This window comes from Babylonia areolata, chromosome 8 (genome assembly GCF_041734735.1).
Source record: "Babylonia areolata isolate BAREFJ2019XMU chromosome 8, ASM4173473v1, whole genome shotgun sequence".
Classification (NCBI taxonomy): Eukaryota; Metazoa; Mollusca; class Gastropoda; order Neogastropoda; family Buccinidae; genus Babylonia; species Babylonia areolata.
The window spans coordinates 15,517,938-15,540,309 of NC_134883.1; the positions used below are offsets into that span (position 1 = coordinate 15,517,938).

The following is a 22,372-nucleotide window of genomic DNA, read 5'->3' on the forward strand; positions in this document are numbered from 1 at the left end:
CCAGCGGGGTTCTCGCATGCTTTGAGAGCATTTGAATAAGAGGGGAGGGGGACAGCTTCCTTGTGAGCGGCCCCTGTGAAATGGCGACACTGACACGATGGAACTGCGCTCCCTCGCCTCTTGGCCACCCAGCGCCTAGGGAAGTGAAAAGGGAGACAACTGGGCGGCATGGAGCGACAGCCACATGACAGCAATTACGTGGGTCAAAGCCAGCAGAGAAAAGCTATCGAGTCGATCGCGGATCTCTGCCCCCAAGCGGGGGGGAAAAAAAGATGAAAAAAAGGACTTGCACAGCTCCGTCTCAATACGAGCTGCGGGCATGGGTACGTTGTAAAAGAGCAGAAAAAAGGGCCTTTCGGTAACTGCTAGGGTTTGGTCCCAGAGAAAAGGGAAAATACTGGCCATTCTGTTTTTAATTGCCTCCTGGTGTGCGCGTCAATCCTTGACCTCGAGCCCTCAACTCATCATGAAGCTCTTTCTTCAATCTGAACTGAAGACGTTTGGAAGGAGAGACGATTAGATGAGAGAGAGCAAGCCACTTTCTCCACAGTTCCTCAACTGATGTCCATTGTCAAAATACCCTTCAGGGCATGGTCTCCAAGATCTGTCGGGAGCAATAACTTCCCTGAGGCTACCTAGTGTTTAAGTCCCAGAGCCCCTGTCCTTGTTACTCCCACAGAGCTGGGGGGAACAGAGGACCATTTCTCAGGGGGTGCCCGATTAAGGCAGCGTGCCCAGCCAGAACGTCATTGGTACTCTGAGTGCACAGGCACAGAATGCTGAGTACTGTTATTCATGGTGGTTGGTACCCTCCCTTCATCCAAGTCCTTTTGCCAAGGCATGTCAGCCGGCTACCTGTACGACACACTGAGGAGCTGATGACAATCGTGCACGCTGTATGTCAAATTGAACATAAGGAAAAAAAAAAAGAAAAAGAAAAAAAGAATCTAAGCCTGCCTGCCTCTCTGTCTTACCTACCCACCCATCTATCTATACCCCTGCCCCCCTCCGCCCACGCCCCCGTCCTCCTCCCCCCCTTCTAAAAAAAAGTGCCTGCCATTCGCCCCCTCTCTTTTCATCTTCAAAATAATTCAAGAAATGGATTCGAACGATAAAGATAAGATGGTCATTTCATAAGTCTCTGTTTTTCAGTCCCCCTCTTTTCATCTTCACAACTGACTGAAACCAGACGATAAATAGTTATCTAACAACACTCAGCTCCCCCCCCCCCCTACAACACACACACCACATTCCTCCACCCAGGGTTATTGATTATATAAAATAAAGCGTTCTATTTCTGTCTTCCGCAAAAGATATTTCACCACACTCATTTAACACCTCAAAGTGAGCAGTCAGAAGTAATAAGCGGAATTTCTGCATACTTCAAGAGCATCTGAAATAGAGGAGACGGGTGGGGAGGCTGGAGGTGGAGGGGGGCGGGGGGGGGGGGGGCATCTTCCTATCGAGAAGTCCACGTGAAATGGCGATACCAGAGTGATGGAAACTTGTAACCCCCCCCCCCCCTCACCCCCCCCCCCCCCCCACTTCTCGGCCACTGAATCAGGAAAAGTGCAAGGGGGGGAAAACTGAAAACTGAGAAGCGGGGAAGCGGCAGCCACGTGGAGGCAATTAGGTGGGTCACAGCCAGCACTGAAAACTTATCCGGTCGATCGCACACCTCTGGCTCCCCCCCCCCCTACCCTGCACCCCCCCCCCCAAAAAAAAAACCCCAAAAACAAAACAAAACAAAGATGTGTGCTGCGTATAACTGGAGTTGGCACAGATATAATTCAACAGAAAGCCGCCGCTGGGCAATCAGTACGATTAACCAAAAAAAAAAAACATATTAAAAAAAAAAGATGGAAATTGGCCAGGTCAAGGAGTCAAGGAGTGTGAGAGAGAGAGAGAGAGAGAGAGAGAGAGAGAGAGAGAGAGAGAGAGAGGCAGGCAGGCAGACAGACTGACAGACAGAGAGAGAGGCACGACTGTTTTCTTTTTAACTGCCTGCCGCAATGCTGTGTCGAGTCCTTGACCCTTCAACCTTCCAGACCTCAACGAAGCTCTTCCACAGTCTGAACCAAGGCTGTTTTTAGACAGAGACGGGGACAATGACAGAAAGTCCAAGTCTCCAGTCTGTCTGTCATCAATTGATGCCAGCTGTCAAAAAGACCATCCAGCTCAAGTCTCCTCCGCATCTGATCAGTTAGCAGCCGTCCCTTTGCTAAAGCCCCGCATGGCCCAGTGCCTGGAACTCTTCCCTCGTTACCCCCCCGGAGAGACGGGAACAAAAGATAACCACTTCACAGCGGTGCCCTTCCCACAGCACCATGCACCATTCATCACCACACAACACGCTGCTGAAAGGGATTCCACTCAAGTGGAGTGATGGCCTAGCGGAGATGCGTCCGCCTTGGAAGCGAGTGAATCTGAGCGCTCTGGTTCGAATCCCACAGTCGTCAGTAATTTCCCCCCCTCACAACTAGACCCTGACTGGTGGTCTGGACGCTAGTAACTCGGATGAGACGATAAACCGAGGTCCAGTGTGAAGCATGCACTTAGCACACGTAAAAGAACCCACGGCAACAAAAGGGTTGTCCCTGGCAAAAATTCTGTAGAAACTGAAAATCCACTTCGATAGGAAAAGAAATTGCACGTAGGGGGAAAAAAAAGGGTGGGGGTTGGGGGGGGGGGCATGCTTGCTGGGTGCCCCCTTCTCCACCCTTTCACACCCCTCGCTCGCCCCTCCTTCCTCCATCTCCCTCTCCACCAGCCTGTCTTTTGTTTGCCTGTACATATAAGGAATACGAAACGTTGACAAGCGAAGCTTTCGGATCTGTCAGCACTAACTAGCTGCACGAAGACTTGACTTTATTAAAAAAAAAAATCTAGCGAGACCAGAAGTGTTCTCTCTCAGTCAATCTTTTCATCTTCAAAATAACTTCAGTGTAGGATGCAGATATGAAATAAATCGTTTAACAAGTCCCTGCCTCTCTCTCCCGTCCTAATTCTTGTCAACCGAGGTTTGAAAAAACGGAGGAAGGTGGCAGAATGGTTAAGACGCTCAGCTGCCAATACAGAGAGTCCGTGAGGGTGTGGGTTCGAATCCCGCTCTCGCCCTTTCTCCCAAGTTTGACTGGAAAATCAAACTGAGCGTCTAGTCTTTCGGATGAGACGATAAACCGAGGTCCCGTGTGCAGCACGCACTTGGCGCACTGAAAAAGAACCCATGGCAACGAGAGTGTTGTCCTCTGGCGAAATTACGTAAAATGAAATCCCCTTTCATAGGTACACAAATATGTAAGCATGCACTCAAGGCCTGGCTAAGCGCGTTGGGTTATGCTGCTGGTCAGGCATCTGCTCAACAGATGTGGTGTAGCGTGTATGGATTTGTCCGAACGCAGTGACGCCTCCTTGAGAAAGTGAAACTGAAACTGAAACTGAAAAAAAAAAAAAATCATTCTGCTCTCAGTGAAGAAATTCCACCACACTCGTTTAACGCCTCAGACTGAGCATACAAAGTAGCCAGCGGGATTTCTTGCATGCTTCGAGAGCATTCGAATAAGACGGGAGGTGGCATCTTCCTTTTGCGAAGCCCATATGAAATTGCGACACTAACTGGATGGAACTGCGCTCCTTCCTTTCTTGGCCTCCAACACCGGAGAAGCGAAGAAGGGGGATAACTGATGAGGGAAAGTGACAGACACGTGAAAGCAATTACGTGGTCACAGCCAATGGAGAGACGCTAGCGGGTCGATAGCGGATTTCTGCCCACAAGCAAAAGATTTGTGTTGCGTATGACTGTAGTCAGCAGAGCCGCATTTCATTTCTATGCAAGCTGTAGGGTATATGGGGCGCTGTTTGATCAATAAAAAGGGTCTTGATAACTGTTGGGTTTCGTGGAGGAGAAAAAAAAATTCTTTTAAAATTTCTTGCCACAGTCCTGTGTATATACCATAACTTAGTTCATCCAAGCTGATACATGTGGAAGAAGGGATTGTAACAGCAAACTGCCAATTCAACTGAAACAAAATAAAACAGTTATAATGGGAGAGAACTTTTATCTGTTTCCTCCAATCTCTCTTTCCTCTCGCTATCTGCCCGCCTCCTGTTTTAATACAGAGAACTCACTCTCTGTCAGTGAACGTATCTTGTTTGAAGACTTTGTACTATTTCTTTGGTGAGGTTCACTTTTTTGGAAGTTATTCAATGAAAGCGAACGGACAAAAAACAACAACAAACAAACAAACAAAAAAATCTCGTTTGTGATTGTCAGTTCCAGTCGTTAGAGTTGATTTCATCAAGATTTTGCGCCTTATAAATACCATTATTATTATTATTATCATTGGCCTCATCAGTCACCTCCGGACCTACAACCACCGATTTTCCATCTGATATTTGAAGCCATGGTCATCTTTGAATCCGAAGGACGAACATCATCAGAGAGAGAGAGAGAGAGAGAGAAGAGAGAGAGAGAGAGAGTGTGTGTGTGTGTGTGCGCGCGCGCGTGCGCGCATGCGTTTGTGCGTGTGCGCGTGCGTGCGTGCATGCATGGGTGCTTTCGTTTCGATATATTCCTGAGCGACTGACTTCTTCATTACGAGTTTCCAATGACAGTCATTTGAAACCTATCCTTGAAAGGTTTTCCACGTCTTCAGCTGATCCACCATACCTTCTTAGACCCATACAGCCCCCATTTACGTCAAATGCCAAACCCCAGACGTTAAAAGCCCGAGTTGTTTCAGTAGGTTCACCAAGTCCAGATCGAATGGACGTCACGTGGTTTACACAGGAAGGGAACGAAGAATATGGGAACGATGAATATGGTATTGTATACATGTCATGTAACCTCTTATGTTTAAGTAAACGAAGCAAAAGATAATGATTACATACTTACTCCTCGTTATTCGTGGGAGATCCTTGGCTACTTTACGACAATTATGTAACTGTTGGGTTTGGCAACAGTGTGAGGCACTGTGGTGTTTGAACGCGGTCCGTTTTGAGTGTTTGTTTTGTCATTGTTTTGTTTTGTTTTCTCATTATTTTGGTTCAGACCTGCATGGGAAAGTTTGTCTCTAATTTGAAAAAAAAAAGATAGAAAAATACCTTGGTTTCAAATTTCCTTTCAACTCATTGGCCTGAAACAATCGTCAGCTGACGTCGTAGGACTATTCTTGTCAAAGTACATAAATATAACACCACTGCTGACCAAAAAAAAAAAAAGTCTGAACAGATCCCTCAGTGACTCATTCTACTGGAGCCAAGTACTAACCCCCTAGTCCCTGTCCCTGTTTCTCCCGACGAGGTGGTAATAAAAGATAACCATTTCTCAGGGATGCCATTGTGTGAGCTTACAGGCAGCAATCAGTGAGAACGCCAGATAGCTGGAACACACACAGGCGACAACTGGGGGTGATTAATTGAGCCAATAACTGTGCCTGGTGCCTCCCGTGTTCGGTATGATACGGGTAGGTGTTGGGGAGTTAGGGGCTGGGGACCGACTACATTGGTAGCAAAGACTTAAGGGATGCATAATCCGGTCAACGCGTCAGCATCAGATGGATCTGACGATGCCGTGTAAACCGTTCATTTTTTTTTAAAACTGGAACTATCAATCTGCGCTTCTGCGTTGTTAATAACATGTAGCTCAAAACTAACGCAACTGGCCCGACCCAGCTCCGGTGACCGGGAAGTTCTTCGGCTGTGTGGAGAACCTTCAGCGTACAGCTGGCTTCATCATGGAGGCTGGGGTGTCCATCTGATGGACGAGAAAAAGAAGAAGAAGAAACACACACTAAATCATTCTGGACCAATGAGCTTAGAACTGACGGGAAAGCTATCATCCAATTCGCCGCCAGTTCATTACCGAAAACGCCACCTCTCAGGGACGATTATCTGCACTGTTGCCATTCGTCTGACATCTCTACATTATAAAAGCACGCGCTTTTCTTTAATACGCAGGTCATGGTATGGTGAAGAATAAAAATGAATTTTCCAACCATACGATACAACAGTCGTCAAAGATGAAGGTGTGTAACCATCTACCGCTAAGCCATTTGCACTGAACAGAAGCACGGTTTTCTAACTCGTTATATCAATATCAACGTGTGTGTGTGTGTGTGTGTGTGTGTGTGTGTGTGTGTGTGTGTGTGTGTGTGTGTGTGTGTGTGTGTGTGTGTCTATGTCTGTGTGTCTGTGTGTGTCTGTGTCTGTGTGTCTGTGTGTGCTGTCCTGTATCTGAGAACAGACAGCAGGACTTGACAGTCACAGAAACTGAAAATCCATGACCGCACAAAAGGACTGACATACAAAAAAACCCAGCATGGGCGACACCAGAGTGCTGGCAGCCCCAGCACACGACAGCCCGGACTGTCAGGTCAAGGAGCTCAGCCGGTGCTCTGAAACCCTTCACCTCAACCCTCGGCGCTCAAGCTGAGCCATACCCCATGTCATCAGTCAAACCGCCCAGACAAATCATCCAGGAAGGGGAGAGAGGGGTGCGAGTGGACTTGTTCAACAGCAACAATGTTCATCAGTTTCGATGACGACAGCTTGCACAGCCCCTCTCTTTTGGACTCGCAAGTGGCTGTTGAGTCCGATTCTTGAACGGCATGGTCGTTCACGGTTGGAAGGGGAGGGGGAAGGGGGGGGGGGGGGTGCTGGGGAACTGTACTGGTCCAGCTGGCATACAATTGCTGCTACCTCCCTCCTGTCACGGGCCTCTGTGATGTTTGCATGGCGAACTACTTCAAAACTGCCATGTGCCTGCCTTGAAATCGTTTAAGAGAACAGAAAAAAAGGTCTCCCCACCCCCCCCACCCTCAATCCCCTTGCTGAGAAGCCAATGTGAAACGTCGATTGGTCAGGTAGGGAAAGACGGAGCTGCACCTCTTCTTCACTTCTTCCTTCGTCGAAGCTGAGGAAGCGAAAAGGGGACACAACTTGAGGAGGAGCGCGAAGTGACCATCACGTGAAAGCAATTACACGGGTCACGGCAAAGCGCGGACGACCTCACCGGTCAATGGACCCAGTTCTTCTCTCCAGCACACAACAAACAAACACAAAACCCGAACAGATGCTTGTGCTGTGCATGATTGCCGACTGCGCAATTGCCCTTTGCCGTCGGGTCTTTGGATTAAGATATCACTGAAAGGACGACGACCACGACGACGACAAGGATGAGAAGAAAACTGTGTGCGTGCTGTGTGTGTGTGTGTGTGTGTGTGTGTGTGTGTGTGTGTGTGTGTGTGTGTGTGTGAGTTCTCGTGTTAGTGTGTGTGTGTGTATGTGTGTGTGTGTGTGTGTGCGCGCGCGTGCGCGCGCGCGCGCACGTGTCCATGCGTGATTGCGTGTATGCGTGCGTGTGCGTGTTCTAGCGACCTGTGGGGTTTGGGATGGTGAATGTGGTTTTCCGGAACATTTCAGCCTTTGTTTTTTTGCTACAATATGCTGCACTGCAAGAAAGCTATGTTGATAATATCACTTGACCTCCACGCCTCCCAAACTCATGACGGGACGTCTTTTGGCGATCCGGTCAGAAGAAGATGGAGGGACGTTCAGGGGCGGTGGGGGGTTCAGGGGGGGGGGGGGGGGGAGAAATATGATGCTGGAGAAAAAGAAAAGTCATGTTCTGTCCCCGTTCCTTGCACTCTCTCTCTCTCATCCCCGTCTCCCCCCTCTCACACTCTCTCCTCTTCCCTGTCTAATGGTACACATGTCAAAGGCACAGTCATTGTCCAGGTTTTTAATTAGTCCCTGTACTATGACTGTGTGGGGAGAGGCACAGAGAGGGAGAGAGAGAGAGGGGGGGAGGGGCGAGAGAGGGGAGAGAAAGAGAGAGACGGCGAGAGGGAGAGAGAGATACAGAGACAGAGAGAGAGAGAGAGAGAGAGAGAGAGAGAGAAAAGGCAAGGTAACACAAGACATGACAGTCAAATATTTCTCTTTCTGAAGATATTAAATGAACACAGGAGCGCCTATTCCAACCAGTCCCTGCCTTGAATGGGGTCCACTACAACACACGATAATAGATAATACATAATATAACTATGAGACACAGAGAGATAGGAGGTGGGGGAGAAAGACAGAGGGAGGGCGAAAGAGACAGAGACAGACAGAGACAGAGACAGACAGACAAACACAGAGAGTCCCAGAGAGAGAGAGACAGAGAGATACAGAGACAGACACAGAGAGTCCCTGAGAGAGAGAGACAGAGAGATACAGAGACAGACACAGAGAGTCCCTGAGAGAGAGAGACAGAGAGATACAGAGACAGACAGACAGACACAGAGAGTCCCAGAGAGAGAGAGAGAGAGAGAGAGAGAGAGAGAGACAGACAGACAGACACAGAGAGTCCCAGAGAGAGAGAGAGAGAGAGAGAGAGAGACAGACAGACAGACAGACAGACAGACAGAGGCAGACAGACACAGAGTCCCAGAGAGAGAGAGAGAGAGACAGGCAGACAGACAGAGACAGAGACAGAGGCAGAGCTGAATTACATCGCCTTTGTTGTCGTTTTTTTTTTTTCACCCACCATTTTACCAGGTAAAAACCCCTTTGTAACAATCTGATCTACAACTCCCTTACTGAATCAAAGACCTCTTAAAATCAGTAAAAAGTACAAATGACCTTTACTTTCTCAATCCCCCCCCCCCCCCCCCACCCTCGTCCCCCCCCGAAGCAAACGGTTGAGTAGAATCAGTGACTTGGTGCCTGAAGTCGGCTTGTTTTCCTGATCATTTATTGAAACCACACGAAGAAAAGAAAACATGGACACACACACACACACACACACGCTCACGCAAACACACGCACACGCATACTCACGCGCACGTGGAACAGAAATACAGACACCATAATCCAGTCAGTAAAGGACAGGACAGCCACCTTACAAAACAGTAGGTTTGTAGGGGGGAAGGGGGGAGGGGAAGGCCGGGGGTGGGGGTGGGGGGGGGGTCGAGTGGAGGGAGTATAGACGGAGTAAAGCTTATGATTTACGCAGGAAATAGCCAGAATGCAGAGAACTACGAAACTAGATACACTGCTACCAACACGCACGTATCGTTCTCATGCCAGTCGTCATTGTCCTCCCCAACCCCCCTTTTTTTTCTTTTGGAAGCTGTAATTCCACCGTACAAAACGAAATAAATTAGAGGCTCATCCCTCCGCGGTTTATCTAAAATGTTACTCATACTTGGACTTGCTGGGTTTGGACCAGCCAAATGATGGGGGTGGAGGAGTAGGAGGAGGAGGAAGAGTAGGAGGAGGAGGGGGAGGAGATATATGGTCTGTAAGCACTGATCACACAGATCCGGCTTTGTTAATCGTCTCGACTATTGCATGACCGCAATCGCTTGAGTAAATAAAGTGTGTGTGTAATAACCTGGCGTTTCGGTTGCCTCTGTGTGTGTGTGTGTGTGTGTGTGTGTGTGTGTGTGTGTGTGTGTGTGTGTGTGTGTGTGTGCGCGCGCGCGCGCGAGCCCACGTGCGCACGCCTGTCTGTGGTAAAATTTAACAAATCAGTTTTCTCTGAAGTTACTTTATCTGCCAAAAACAAATTCAGAGTAAACACAGTGAAAATGAATCTTTTCACTCATACCGATGATAGGTTGTAAGTCTTCCGGAATAAGCCGTATTTCCGGATCATCTACGGTTTAGTTCGTTGAGGGCTCCCGGGTCCAGAAAATATACTGGGCTCTTCCCAGTTTAGTACTTGCCTGAACGTTTGTTTGAATTTGAATACGGCTTGACATCGTTTTTCTTGTTCGCAATAAAAAGAAGAAGAAGAAGAAAAGAAATACAAATTCTGGACGGAACACACAGAATGGCACTAAGTACACCAAAGATGTGTTTACTACATATGAATATTTAAAAGTGGATACTGAATTCACTTGAATGAACATAAAAATAATGAACTGACGGCGCCTCTCAGTACTGATAGCGTACACTGGTCTGCACAGAAATGGAGCATACGGCAACATGTTGCGGGGTGGCTGAGGCAATGGTAACGTCTCCTTTGCCGCCAACTCACGAACACAAACTCTTAAATAGAAATTAATAAACAATAAGGCCGGGAGGTCAAATGATCAACAAATAGTAAAGATTGGTAACTCTCCCCATAATCTCTTAAATAAACTCTTAAATAATTGGAGATTTATCCAGAGAACATGATCTAAACAGTGTTATCACTTCGAATACAATAATCATTTTTTTACAAAAAAAAAAAAAAAAAAAAAGGTATTGGTGGCAAGATGTATTTTTTGCTTCGTTGGGAAAGTCTTCTTGCTTCCGAGCTTGACATGCATGGTTCAGTCCCGCTCCAGTACCTTTATTTTATTTTATTTTATTTACAAGATTAATGGTATTGCACACAGAACAGTTTTAGCGATTAAAAATTTTGTTTGAGCAATTCTTTTCCCACAATTCCTTTCTTGAATAATGTACGTATCACAAATTAGTCTTGTTTTCGTGCTCTCTCTCTCTCTCTCTCTCTCTCTCTCTCTCTCTCTCTCTCACACACACACACACACACACACACACACACAGACACACACACACACACACACACATATATATATATATATATATTGTGTATATCTATTTCTGTTTATTTTCTCTCTCGATATGTGTCTTGCAAAAGCAACACACTGTGTCCAGCAATGTAACGGGATGTCCCTACCAGTGACGTTGCGCTAACTGCAAACTCACACCGTCACTCACTCACTCACTCATTCACTCACTCACTCACTCATTCATTCACTCCACAAAACCAAGCTGGGGATTTTATTCACCCGACCAGGCAGCAGTGCAGTACAGTACAACACAGTACACTACAGCACAGTACATTTCAGCATATCACAGCACAGCACACCACAGAACAGGACAGCACACCACAGAACAGGACAGCACAGCACAGTACAGTTACAGGACAGGACAGCACAGCACAGCACAGTACAGTTACAGGACAGGACAGGACAGCACAGCACAGCACAGTACAGTTACAGGACAGGACAGCACAGCACAGCACAGTACAGTTACAGGACAGGACAGCACAGCACAGCACAGTACAGTTACAGGACAGGACAGCACAGCGTACAGTTACAGGACAGGACAGCACAGTTACAGGACAGCACAGCACAGCACAGTACAGTTACAGGACAGGACAGCACAGCACAGCACAGTACAGTTACAGGACAGGACAGCACAGCACAGCACAGTACAGTTACAGGACAGGACAGCACAGCACAGCACAGTACAGTTACAGGACAGGACAGCACAGCACAGCACAGTACAGTTACAGGACAGGACAGCACAGCACAGTACAGTTACAGGACAGGACAGGACAGCACAGTTACAGGACAGCACAGCACAGCACAGTACAGTTACAGGACAGGACAGCACAGCACAGCACAGTACAGTTACAGGACAGGACAGCACAGTTACAGGACAGGACAGCACAGTACAGTACAGGACAGTTACAGGACAGGACAGCACAGTACAGTACAGTTACAGGACAGGACAGGACAGCACAGTACAGTACAGTTACAGGACAGGACAGCACAGTACAGGACAGTTACAGGACAGGACAGGACAGCACAGTACAGTACAGTTACAGGACAGGACAGCACAGTTACAGGACAGGACAGCACAGTACAGTACAGTTACAGGACAGCACAGTACAGTACAGTTACAGGACAGGACAGCACAGTACAGTTCAGGACAGTTACAGGACAGGACAGCACAGTACAGTTACAGGACAGTTACAGGACAGGACAGCACAGTACAGTACAGTTACAGGACAGGACAGGACAGCACAGTACAGTACAGGACAGGACAGCACAGTTACAGGACAGGACAGCACAGTACAGTACAGTTACAGGACAGCACAGTACAGTACAGGACAGTTACAGGACAGGACAGCACAGTACAGTTCAGGACAGTTACAGGACAGGACAGCACAGTACAGTACAGGACAGTTACAGGACAGGACAGCACAGTACAATACAGTACAGCACAGTACAGAAAAGGACAGTACAGTACAACACAGTACAGCACAGTACAGAACAGCAGCACAGCACACTACAGGACTGTACAGTACGTCACAGTACACTCCAGGACAGCACAGTACTCATCAGTGCACTGGCTCGCTGTCAACTGCGCTTCCCCGCCTCTCTCGCCTTATTCTCGTGACCCCTCCCCTCCCCCTCCCCTTCCCCCCCCCCCTCCACCCCTCTCCCCCAACTCCCGTTTCCCCATCCAAACGAGACAGTAAAAAGAGGGCAGCAGTAACGGGGAGGGAGGTGTTACTCGGCATTCCCGGGGCTGGGGGGGGGGGAGGGAAGGGGGGGGGGGACTGGGAAGAGATGTGTGTGTGTGGAGGGGGGGGGGAGGTGAGGGGGAGGGGTGGTCTGGGCACACATCGCACGGTGCCAGTGTCGGGGAGGTCATTAATTACCGGCCGCGCGCCGTCCACTGTTGAGGGTGACTAATTCATGTGATTATGGTACTGCCCCCTCGTCAGCCCGTAGCGTGCAATCAAAGACAACACGAACGACGGGGGTGTTTGGGTGGTGGGGGTGTTTGGGGGTGTTTGGGTGGTGGGGGTGTTTGGGTGGTGATGGTGTGAGTGTGGGAGTGTGTGGGTAGGTGGGTAGGTGCGTGGGTTGAGTAGCTGGATATATAGGGGGGGGGGGATGAAAGGTTCGGAGGTTGGGGGGGCAGAGGGTGATGGACTTCTGAGAAATTAATGAGGTACGATTGTCAAGACTAGGTTTATAAGGAAAGGCGAAGGGGAAGTTTGTAGAAGGGAAAGAGGGTACATACGACCACGCACTGCTTTGAGCGAACACGTGCATTCAGTCTTTAGTCTACCCACAGTCTGATGTGTACACTGGCAACACACGCCAGGATTAGTTTCGGAGAATTGTTAAAAATTAAAAAATACACACAAAAACAGACAAACAATCTGATATTATTTGCTGTATCCGCAATGCGATATCCGGATCCATCTTTTTTATATTATTATACACACACATGGGCGGCGTCAGCGCAAGTATAATAGAAACACATGTACACGCGCAGAACTGAAGTCTATACCACACACACAGACGCACACACAATACAAACACACACACACACACACACACACACACACACACACACACACACACACACACACACACACACACACACATATATATATATATATATATATGGTAAAGTTGCACTTTAGTATCCTAAATTCAGCTCCAGGAATACACACACACACACACACACACACACAAATATATATATATATATATATATATATATATATATATATATATATATATATATATATATATATATATATATATATATACAGAGAAAGAATAAGAGGGAGTCTGGGAAATCCACAAACAATAATTTTACCAACACGCAGAAACCATTACCTGCATGACTGTGACTGGACCACACGAAAACCTGCATGGACCCTTCCTAGTTTCCTGGCCACACCTTGCCTTCACTCTCCCACCTCCCCACCCCCAAAGCCCTAAAAACAGGAGGCTGGCGGGAGGGAGGGAGGAAATAAAAGGAGGGAGGCTCACTCAGTTCCAGCAGCTTCTCTGTCTGCACGCAGTGCAACAAGTCCGGCAGATGAGCACGCTCCGTCAAGCATGCTGCTTGGTCACGGAATCTCCCGATCTCTCTCCCCTCCCTCTCTCTCACCCTCTCTCTCTCCACAGGACAGGAGCGTAATTACAGACAGGACACAGACAACAGACTCATCGATGAGAGGCCCTGGAGTCTCGAGTCCTCTTTAATATTGATGAGACATGTCACAGCACGGCCAGCCTGCCTGAAGACTGGTGGGGATTCCCTCAACAGATGTCTCCCTTTCTTCGGGGCTAATGAAGCCATCCATAAAACCTGCATCCACGCTTCGATAGGCTAGCGATGAAATGACCAAGCAAATCGGATCGAATGCATGTGGAAGTATGTGGGCCAAATGGTCTGTACTGATGCACACCACGCCCCACACCAAGCTGTCGTTGTCGCAGAAAAACCCCTGGGAGACTGGAAAGGAATGAATGAATGAATGAATGAATGAATGAGGAAGGAAGGAAGGAAGATAAGAAGGAAGGATTCCATGCACACCACGCCCCACACCAATCTGTCGTACCCATAGAAAAAACCCTGGAAGACAGAAAAGGAATGAAAAGAAGGAAGATGATGCGAAACATTTGATGACTGATCCAACCTATCAAATGATAAAACCATCAGCAACAGCCTAGACTTTCCGGTCATTTTGAGGCAATTTGGATTTCCTGTTCGAGACAGTTTTGGCCAAAATATTATGTTGGATAGGTGTCATGGGAATCTTTACAGCTCTTGGTTTTGTAACAGTTCCTAAATTTACTTACAGAAGTCAAACGTTTGGTGGTATTTCACTTTTTGTTCCTAGAATTTTTAAAGCTTCAATAAAATATTTAAAAACGTGGTGCCACAGTGTGGCAATATGTGCTTCACCAGCTAGTGTGGTGGAAATTCCCTCCAAGAAATTTTAACCTGGCGATGAGAAAGATGCACAATATAACGCTCGATCAAATCCAGTCCAGTGCTTTCTCATGGTTGTGTGCGCTCCAACTACCTGGTTATCTTTCATAGCTGATAATGTGTTAAAAATATTCTGGAAGTTACACATCATTTCACGAACACGTCTGATGGTGTTTCTATTGTATAGGAACCAGTTTCTAAAACTTCGCACCTGTCTGTCTCATTCACACATGCACACATGGGCGTGCATGCGCACATGCACACACACACACACACACACACACACACACACACACACACACACACACACACATACACTCACACAATCCATATAACCATAACAGTGAGAGAGCAAAGAGGAATTCCATGCACTTTTCCCTTGAAACATACATGCAGCAATCAATCTACAGGAATATGACTGTCAAGAAAATCAACACGGAGAAAATGATTGTATACATATTGCTGGCAGAATGGAGGCTGAGGGAGATGCGTCCAATTTCAGCAGATTCCCCTGCATCTGCACACAGTGCAACAAGTCTGGCAGATAAGCACACTCCGTCAAGCTTGCGCCTTGGTCACGGAACATCCCAGTCTCGTTGTCTGCAGGAGTGGAAGTATAAACATATACACGCCATAGATAAGTCTCCTCGAGGAGAGGCCCAGGGCCCCATTTCTCTGTTACTACTTCTTCTTCTTCTTCTGCGTTCACTCGTATGCACACGAGTGGGCTTTTACGTGTATGACCGTTTTTACCCCGCCATGTAGGCAGCCATACTCCGTTTTCGGGGGTGTGCATGCTGGGTATGTTCTTGTTTCCATAACCCACCGAACGCTGACATGGATTACAGGATCTTTAACGTGCGTATTTGATCTTCTGCTTGCATATACACACGAAGGGGGTTGAGGCACTAGCAGGTCTGCACATACGTTGACCTGGGAGATCGTAAAAATCTCCACCCTTTACCCACCAGGCGCCGTCACCGTGATTCGAACCCGGGACCCTCAGATTGACAGTCCAAGGCTTTAACCACTCGGCTATTGCGCCCGTCACTTCTCTGTTACGTTTTGTGACACTCGATCAGCTTAAAGAATGGCGAGGAAACTACTGAACAGATTTCTTTCTCTTCCTGACTAATCATTCCGCCCATAAAACCTGAACCCACGCTCATACAGGGTGGCAATGGTTTACAATGCAAATCACGTTTAACGAACGCACGTGTGCATGGACTGTAAGGCTAGAACTTAATTGAACACGTCTATCTGCGGTTTTTATGGACGACCTAAAACTTTCAAACAACTGTAGCGCAACGTCCGCAGATTGTCCATGGTGTCCCGCCACAGTGAGAAATCAATGTTTGAGAGAGTTTGGATCACCTGTTGTCCATTCCAGAGAGTTTGGATCAACTGTTGTCCATTCCAGAGAGTTTGCATCAACTGTTGTCCATTCCAGAGAGTTTGGATCACCTGTTGTCCATTCCAGAGAGTTTGGATCACCTGTTGTCCATTCCAGAGAGTTTGCATCAACTGTTGTCCATTCCAGAGAGTTTGCATCAACTGTTGTCCATTCCAGAGAGTTTGGATCAACTGTTGTCCATTCCAGAGAGTTTGCATCAACTGTTGTCCATTCCAGAGAGTTTGGATCAACTGTTGTCCATTCCAGAGAGTTTGGATCACCTGTTGTCCATTCCAGAGAGTTTGGATCATTTGTTGTCCATTCCAGAGAGTCTGGATCAACTGTTGTCCATTCCAGAGAGTTTGGATCAACTGTTGTCCATTCCAGAGAGTCTGGATCAACTGTTGTCCATTCCAGAGAGTTTGGATCAACTGTTGTCCATTCCAGAGAGTTTGGATCAACTGTTGTCCATTCCAGAGAGTTTGGATCACCTGTTGTCCATTCCAGAGAGTTTGCATCAACTGTTGTCCATTCCAGAGAGTTTGCATCAACTGTTGTCCATTCCAGAGAGTTTGGATCACCTGTTGTCCATTCCAGAGAGTCTGGATCAACTGTTGTCCATTCCAGAGAGTTTGGATCACCTGTTGTCCATTCCAGAGAGTTTGGATCAACTGTTGTCCATTCCAGAGAGTTTGGATCACCTGTTGTCCATTCCAGAGAGTCTGGATCAACTGTTGTCCATTCCAGAGAGTTTGGATCACCTGTTGTCCATTCCAGAGAGTTTGGATCAACTGTTGTCCATTCCAGAGAGTTTGGATCACCTGTTGTCCATTCCAAACGGCATAGGTGATTTGGCTACAATTACAGCAACCAATGCGTTAAAAGATGGGAAAAAAAATCGAAAATTCGGATGATACTTGAAGAAGTCAGATACAGACACAGAAGCAGATACAGAAACTCTCTCTCTCTCTCTCTCTCTCTCTCTCTCTCTCTCCACATTACAAAAAGAGGTGGTGGAGGTAGGGAGAAGGGGAATCCATACACAACCCAGTCTTGCGACACACATGCAGCGACTGAACGCTGCAGGACTATGACTCAGCCCACAAGAAAACCTAGGCAGAGGGGAAAAAACAACAACTAAGGCTGGCGGGAGGGAGGGAGGGAAGGAGGGAGGCTCACTCAGTTCCAGCAGCTTCTCTTCTGTCTGCACGCAGTGCAACAAGTCCGGCAGATGAGCACGCTCCGTCAAGCATGCTGCTTGGTCACGGAATCTCCCGATCTCTTTCTCCCTCCCCCCTCCCTCTCTCTCACCCTCTCTCTCTCCACAGGACAGGAGCGTAATTACAGACAGGACACAGACAACAGACTCATCGATGAGAGGCCCTGGAGTCTCGAGTCCTCTTTAATATTGATGAGACATGTCACAGCACGGCCAGCCTGCCTGAAGACTGGTGGGGATTCCCTCAACAGATGTCTCCCTTTCTTCGGGGCTAATGAAGCCATCCATAAAACCTGCATCCACGCTTCGATAGGCTAGCGATGAAAGAGCGAAGCTAATCAGGCTCAAGGTTGGTTCGCATGGCACTGAATGGTCGGACCTGAATGCCTCGTCTTTGTGGGTTTAATCTAACGACTGAACCTCTCAAATGCATACGAACGCTGCTGTGCTGGTAGCTTGCCAGTTGCTTCTCATCAGTCTGAGGCAAATACCCATTCCCGTGAGAGTTTTTGGTCACGTGTTATCCCCTCAATAAATATGTTATCAAAGTGTTTTGGCAATGGCTACAGCAGCTCACAGAAAAAGAGACGGGCTCGACAGCCGGGTGGATAAAGTGTTGGACTTTCAATCTCAGAGTCCCGGGTTCGAATCCCGGTCACGACGCCTGGTGGGTAAAGGATGGAGATTTTTCCGATCTCCCAGGACAACAGACGTGCAGACCTTATAGTGCCTGAACCCCGTTCGTGTGAATACGTATGCAGAAGATTAAATTCGCACTTAAAGATTCCGTAATCCATGTCAGCGTTTGGTGGGTTATGGAAACAACAACATTTGCACCATCCAACCCAGTCTCTGTATACACCCCATCCTCGCTCTCTCTCGCTCTGAAGCACAGATATAAACGCGAACGTGTACCCATTATTTTTTTTTTATTTCATAGATAGCACCCCCCTACTCTGTCTCTCTCTCTCTCTCTCTCTCTCTCTCTCTCTCTCTCCAGCGCCTCCCCAGCCCCTCCCCACACCCTCACCCTGATCAATCGTCCGATAACTGGGAACATGGACATGAAGCCCAACAGGCGTACTGCTAACTGCCACAGACATGAAGGGTAATTTGTCAAACACATCACACTTAACACACAGCAAACACGAATAACACTCACATGAGTACACTTTTCGGAAGAACACACACACACGAACACAAACACAGACACAGACACAGACACACACACACTCACTCACACTCGAACACACATATCCCACATCACATCATCCCACACACACACACACGACCCACCCTACCGCACTACACATACACGCAACCCCTCTCCACTCCATCACCCCTTCCCCCCGGCCCCCCACCAAACACACACACACACACACACACACACACACACACACACACACACACACACACACACACACAGCCGGTCAAAAGAAACAAAACAGAATGGGTCAATACGGAAGCCCCAAGAGCCTGTGAAAAACGTCAATACGGCTCAGCCAAGCTCCCACAGTAAGCTTGTGACAGAACAGCTTTCTTCTTCTTCTTCTTCTTCTTCTTCTTCTTCTTCTTCCCTTTCCTTTGCTGCTGTCCGTCCTCTTTTTTTTTTCTTCTTCTTCATCTTCCTTCTTTCTTTCTCTCTCCTTCTCTGCGTCATGTAACGTCTTTTCCAGAAGAAGCAGGAGGAGGAAAAAGACCTATTCACACTACTGGCCTGTGAAGGCTGTTCGTGAGAGAGTGTGTGTGGGGGTGGGTGGGTGGATGGATGGATGGATGGATGGATGGATGTGTGTGAGAGAGAGAAATTGGAGAAGAGTTTGCGTGCATAGACGCGGGGTGTGTGTGTGTGTGTGTGTGTGTGTGTGTGTGTGTGTGTGTGTGTGTGTGTGTGTGTATGTGTGTGTGTGTGTTTGATGTATATATATATATATATATGTGTGTGTGTGTGTGTGTGTATGTAATATGCGTGTGTGTATGTGTGTGCGTGTGTGTGTGTGTGTGTATGAGATAGAGAGACAGAGAGAGAGACAGACAGAGAGAGAGAGACAGACAGAGAGAGACAGACACACAGAGAGAGACACAGAGAGAAAGAGAGAGATAAAGAGAGAGAGACAGAGAGAGAGAGAGACAGAGACACAGAGAGAGAAGTTAGATTAAACTAGATTTACATGCAAGTTGAATGTTTTTTCATTCAAAACAAACCACCTGGGCCGGTAGTGAAGTATAGTATAAAAGAAGATTAGGGGGGGGGGGGGAAGGATTACGCGTATAAGATACTATTTTTGGCCGCCATATTTCAAAACTTTTTTTATGTAATATTTACCAGTCTGTGCTTCTTCTCACCACCCCCTCCTCTCTTCTCTGTCCATGTCTTGTTTGTTGTTGTTTTTTATGTATTAACCCCCACCCCCACCCCCCAAAACCCATGTCTTTTTAAACACAGTATTTGCTATTTTGCTTTCTCGATATCACGACACACAGGTTATTTTGATACTGTACGTTAAATAACAACGCCACAATACAATACAATACAATACAATACAATACAACACAACACAACATCACTTCATTAATCCGCCACAAGGGAAAAACATGTGTCTGCTGAAGTACAAATAAGAAAAAACGGCACACTTCCAACAGCAGACTTGTCGCCACCAGCGCAGCTCCAACGCTGACGTAAAAGCTTTCAACGGTTTAAAGATAAAATAAAATAAAGATATTCTTCTTCTTCTTCGTTCGTGGGCTGCAACTCCCACGTTCACTCGCGTGTGCACGAGTGGGCTTTTACGTGTATGGCCGTTTTTACCCCGCCATTTACGCAGCCATACTCCGTTTTCGGGGGTGTGCGCTGGGGTATGTTCTTGTTTCCATAACCCATCGTACGCTGACAGATTACAGGATCTTTAACGTGCGTATTTGATCTTCTGCTTTCGTATACACAATAAGGGGGTTCAGGCACAAGCAGGTCTGCACATATGTTGACCTGGGAGATTGTAAAAAAAAATCTCCCCCCCCCCTCCCCTTTACCCACCAGGCGCCGTTATCGAGATTCGAACCCGGGACCCTCAGATTGAAAGTCCAACGCTTTCACCACTCGGATATTGCGCCCGTCAGAGTAAAGACATGAGACAGGACGTACAGACACACAGCGGGGAACCCACCTTGAGCTCCTGTGGGAAGCGGAGGTCGTTCCGGATCAGCTTGTCCTTGGAGTCCTTCCGCAGGGTGTCCCACAGCTCCCCGGCACCAATGTGGCCTGGGGACAACAAATGGTACACACCAAGGTCACATCTTCTGTCCGTTTATATTTAATCTAAAACAAACCTGTGTGTGTGTGTGTGTGTGTGTGTGTGTGTGTGTGTGTGTGTGTGTGTGTGTGTGTGTGTGTGTGTGTGCGTGTGTGTGTGTGTTGTGGTGTGATTTACAAATATACAGCAAGGTTACATTTTCAGTCTGTAGTTGCGTTGTTGTGTTGCGATGCGATAACAAGAATACAGCAACGTCACACCCTCAGTCCTTCTTTAAACATTTTATAAAATTTTGTGTTGTGTTGCAGCTGGGATTGGTCCGTATCTTAAAACATTCCTTTTTGTGTTGTGTTGTGGTGGGACTGGTCCGTATCTTAAAACATTTCTTTTTGTGTTGTGTTGTGGTGGGACTGGTCCGTATCTTAAAACATTTCTTTTTGTGTTGTGGTGGGACTGGTCCGTGTCTTAAAACATTTCTTTTTGTGTTGTGGTGGGACTGGTCCGTGTCTTAAAACATTTCTTTTTGTGTTGTGGTGGGACTAGTCCGTGTCTTAAAACATTTCTTTTTGTGTTGTGTTGTGGTGGGACTAGTCCGTATCTTAAAACATTTCTTTTTGTGTTGTGTTGTGGTGGGACCAGTCCGTGTCTTAAAACATTTCTTTTTGTGTTGTGTTGTGGTGGGACTGGTCCGTGTCTTAAAACATTTCTTTATGTGTTGTGTTGTGGTGGGACCAGTCCGTATCTTAAAACATTTCTTTTTGTGTTGTGTTGTGGTGGGACTAGTCCGTATCTTAAAACATTTCTTTTTGTGTTGTGTTGTGGTGGGACTAGTCCCGTGTCTTAAAACATTTATTTTTGTGTTGTGGTGGGACTGGTCCGTATCTTAAAACATTTCTTTTTGTGTTGTGTTGTGGTGGGACAAGTCCGTATCTTAAAACATTTATTTTTGTGTTGTGTTTTGGTGGGACAAGTCCGTATCTTAAAACTTTTCTTTTTGTGTTGTGTTGTGGTGGGACCAGTCCGGGTCTAAAACATTTCTTTTTGTGTTGTGGTGGGACTGGTCCATATCTTAAAACATTTCTTTTTGTGTTGTGTTGTGGTGGGACTACATTGTGATTTTTCTTTCAGTACCGCTGCGCGTGTTCTTTTCGCGTGGAGGTGATGGACGGACTTGTTCATGTTTACTGGCTCAGATGCCCGGTTAGCTCAGTCGTTGGGTTACGCTGCTGGTCAGGCATCTGCTTGGCAGATGTGGTGTAGCGTATATGGATTTGTCCGAACGCAGTGACGCCTCCTTGAGCTACTGAAACTGAAACTGAGCTCAGTCGGTAGAGCATGGGACTCTTAATCCCAGGGTCGTGGGTTCGAGTCCCACATAGGGCGAATTTTTTTTTCTATTTTTTTTTCTAAGCGCGTTGGGTTACGTTGCTGGTCAGGCATCTGCTTGGCAGATGTGGTGTAGCGTATATGGATTTGTCCGAACGCAGTGACGCCTCCTTGAGCTACTGAAACTGAAACTGAAACTACTGGCCACCTGCGTGGTATTATGCTTTATACGGAGGTAATCAGGCTTTCCTTCCTTTCTGCATTCAATATTTCATCAGTTCATTATTTCATTCATTCATGGTCTCATTTACTCTTTCATTTTGTTCGCTCCGACCGTTCAATTACTATGTTATGGGGGCTTGAAACACTGAATTCATTTACCCATTTACTTGTAGTGCTCTCTTTTCTTTGTTGTTGTTGTTGTAGTCAATTCGTCCGTTAATTTTTACAACCATTTATTTGTTCGTCCGCCTGTTCGTTCATCAGTAGATACTTCGTCACCAGTACCCCAATCAAACTTTGGCAATATATTCATTCATTCGCCAAAACATTATTATTTCCATAGACAATACAAGCCCGATTTCCGACAACTTGGGGGTTAGGACTGGGAGAGGAACGAAAGAGAAATAAAGATAGGAGGAAGAGGACAAG

The 22,372-nt window shown here is 47.1% G+C and overlaps 1 protein-coding gene across 8 annotated transcripts in view; it reads right to left on the minus strand.

Annotated features, from left to right (window-relative positions):
• LOC143284569 (uncharacterized) overlaps positions 1–22,372 on the minus strand; it is a 440,969-nt gene that overhangs the window by 33,851 nt on the left and 384,746 nt on the right. For all 8 annotated transcript variants that reach the window (XM_076591363.1, XM_076591362.1, XM_076591361.1 and 5 more), the window contains one exon: positions 20,309–20,403. In XM_076591363.1, coding sequence (XP_076447478.1) covers positions 20,309–20,403 — 95 coding nt within the window. The remainder of the gene's footprint in view (positions 1–20,308; positions 20,404–22,372) is intronic.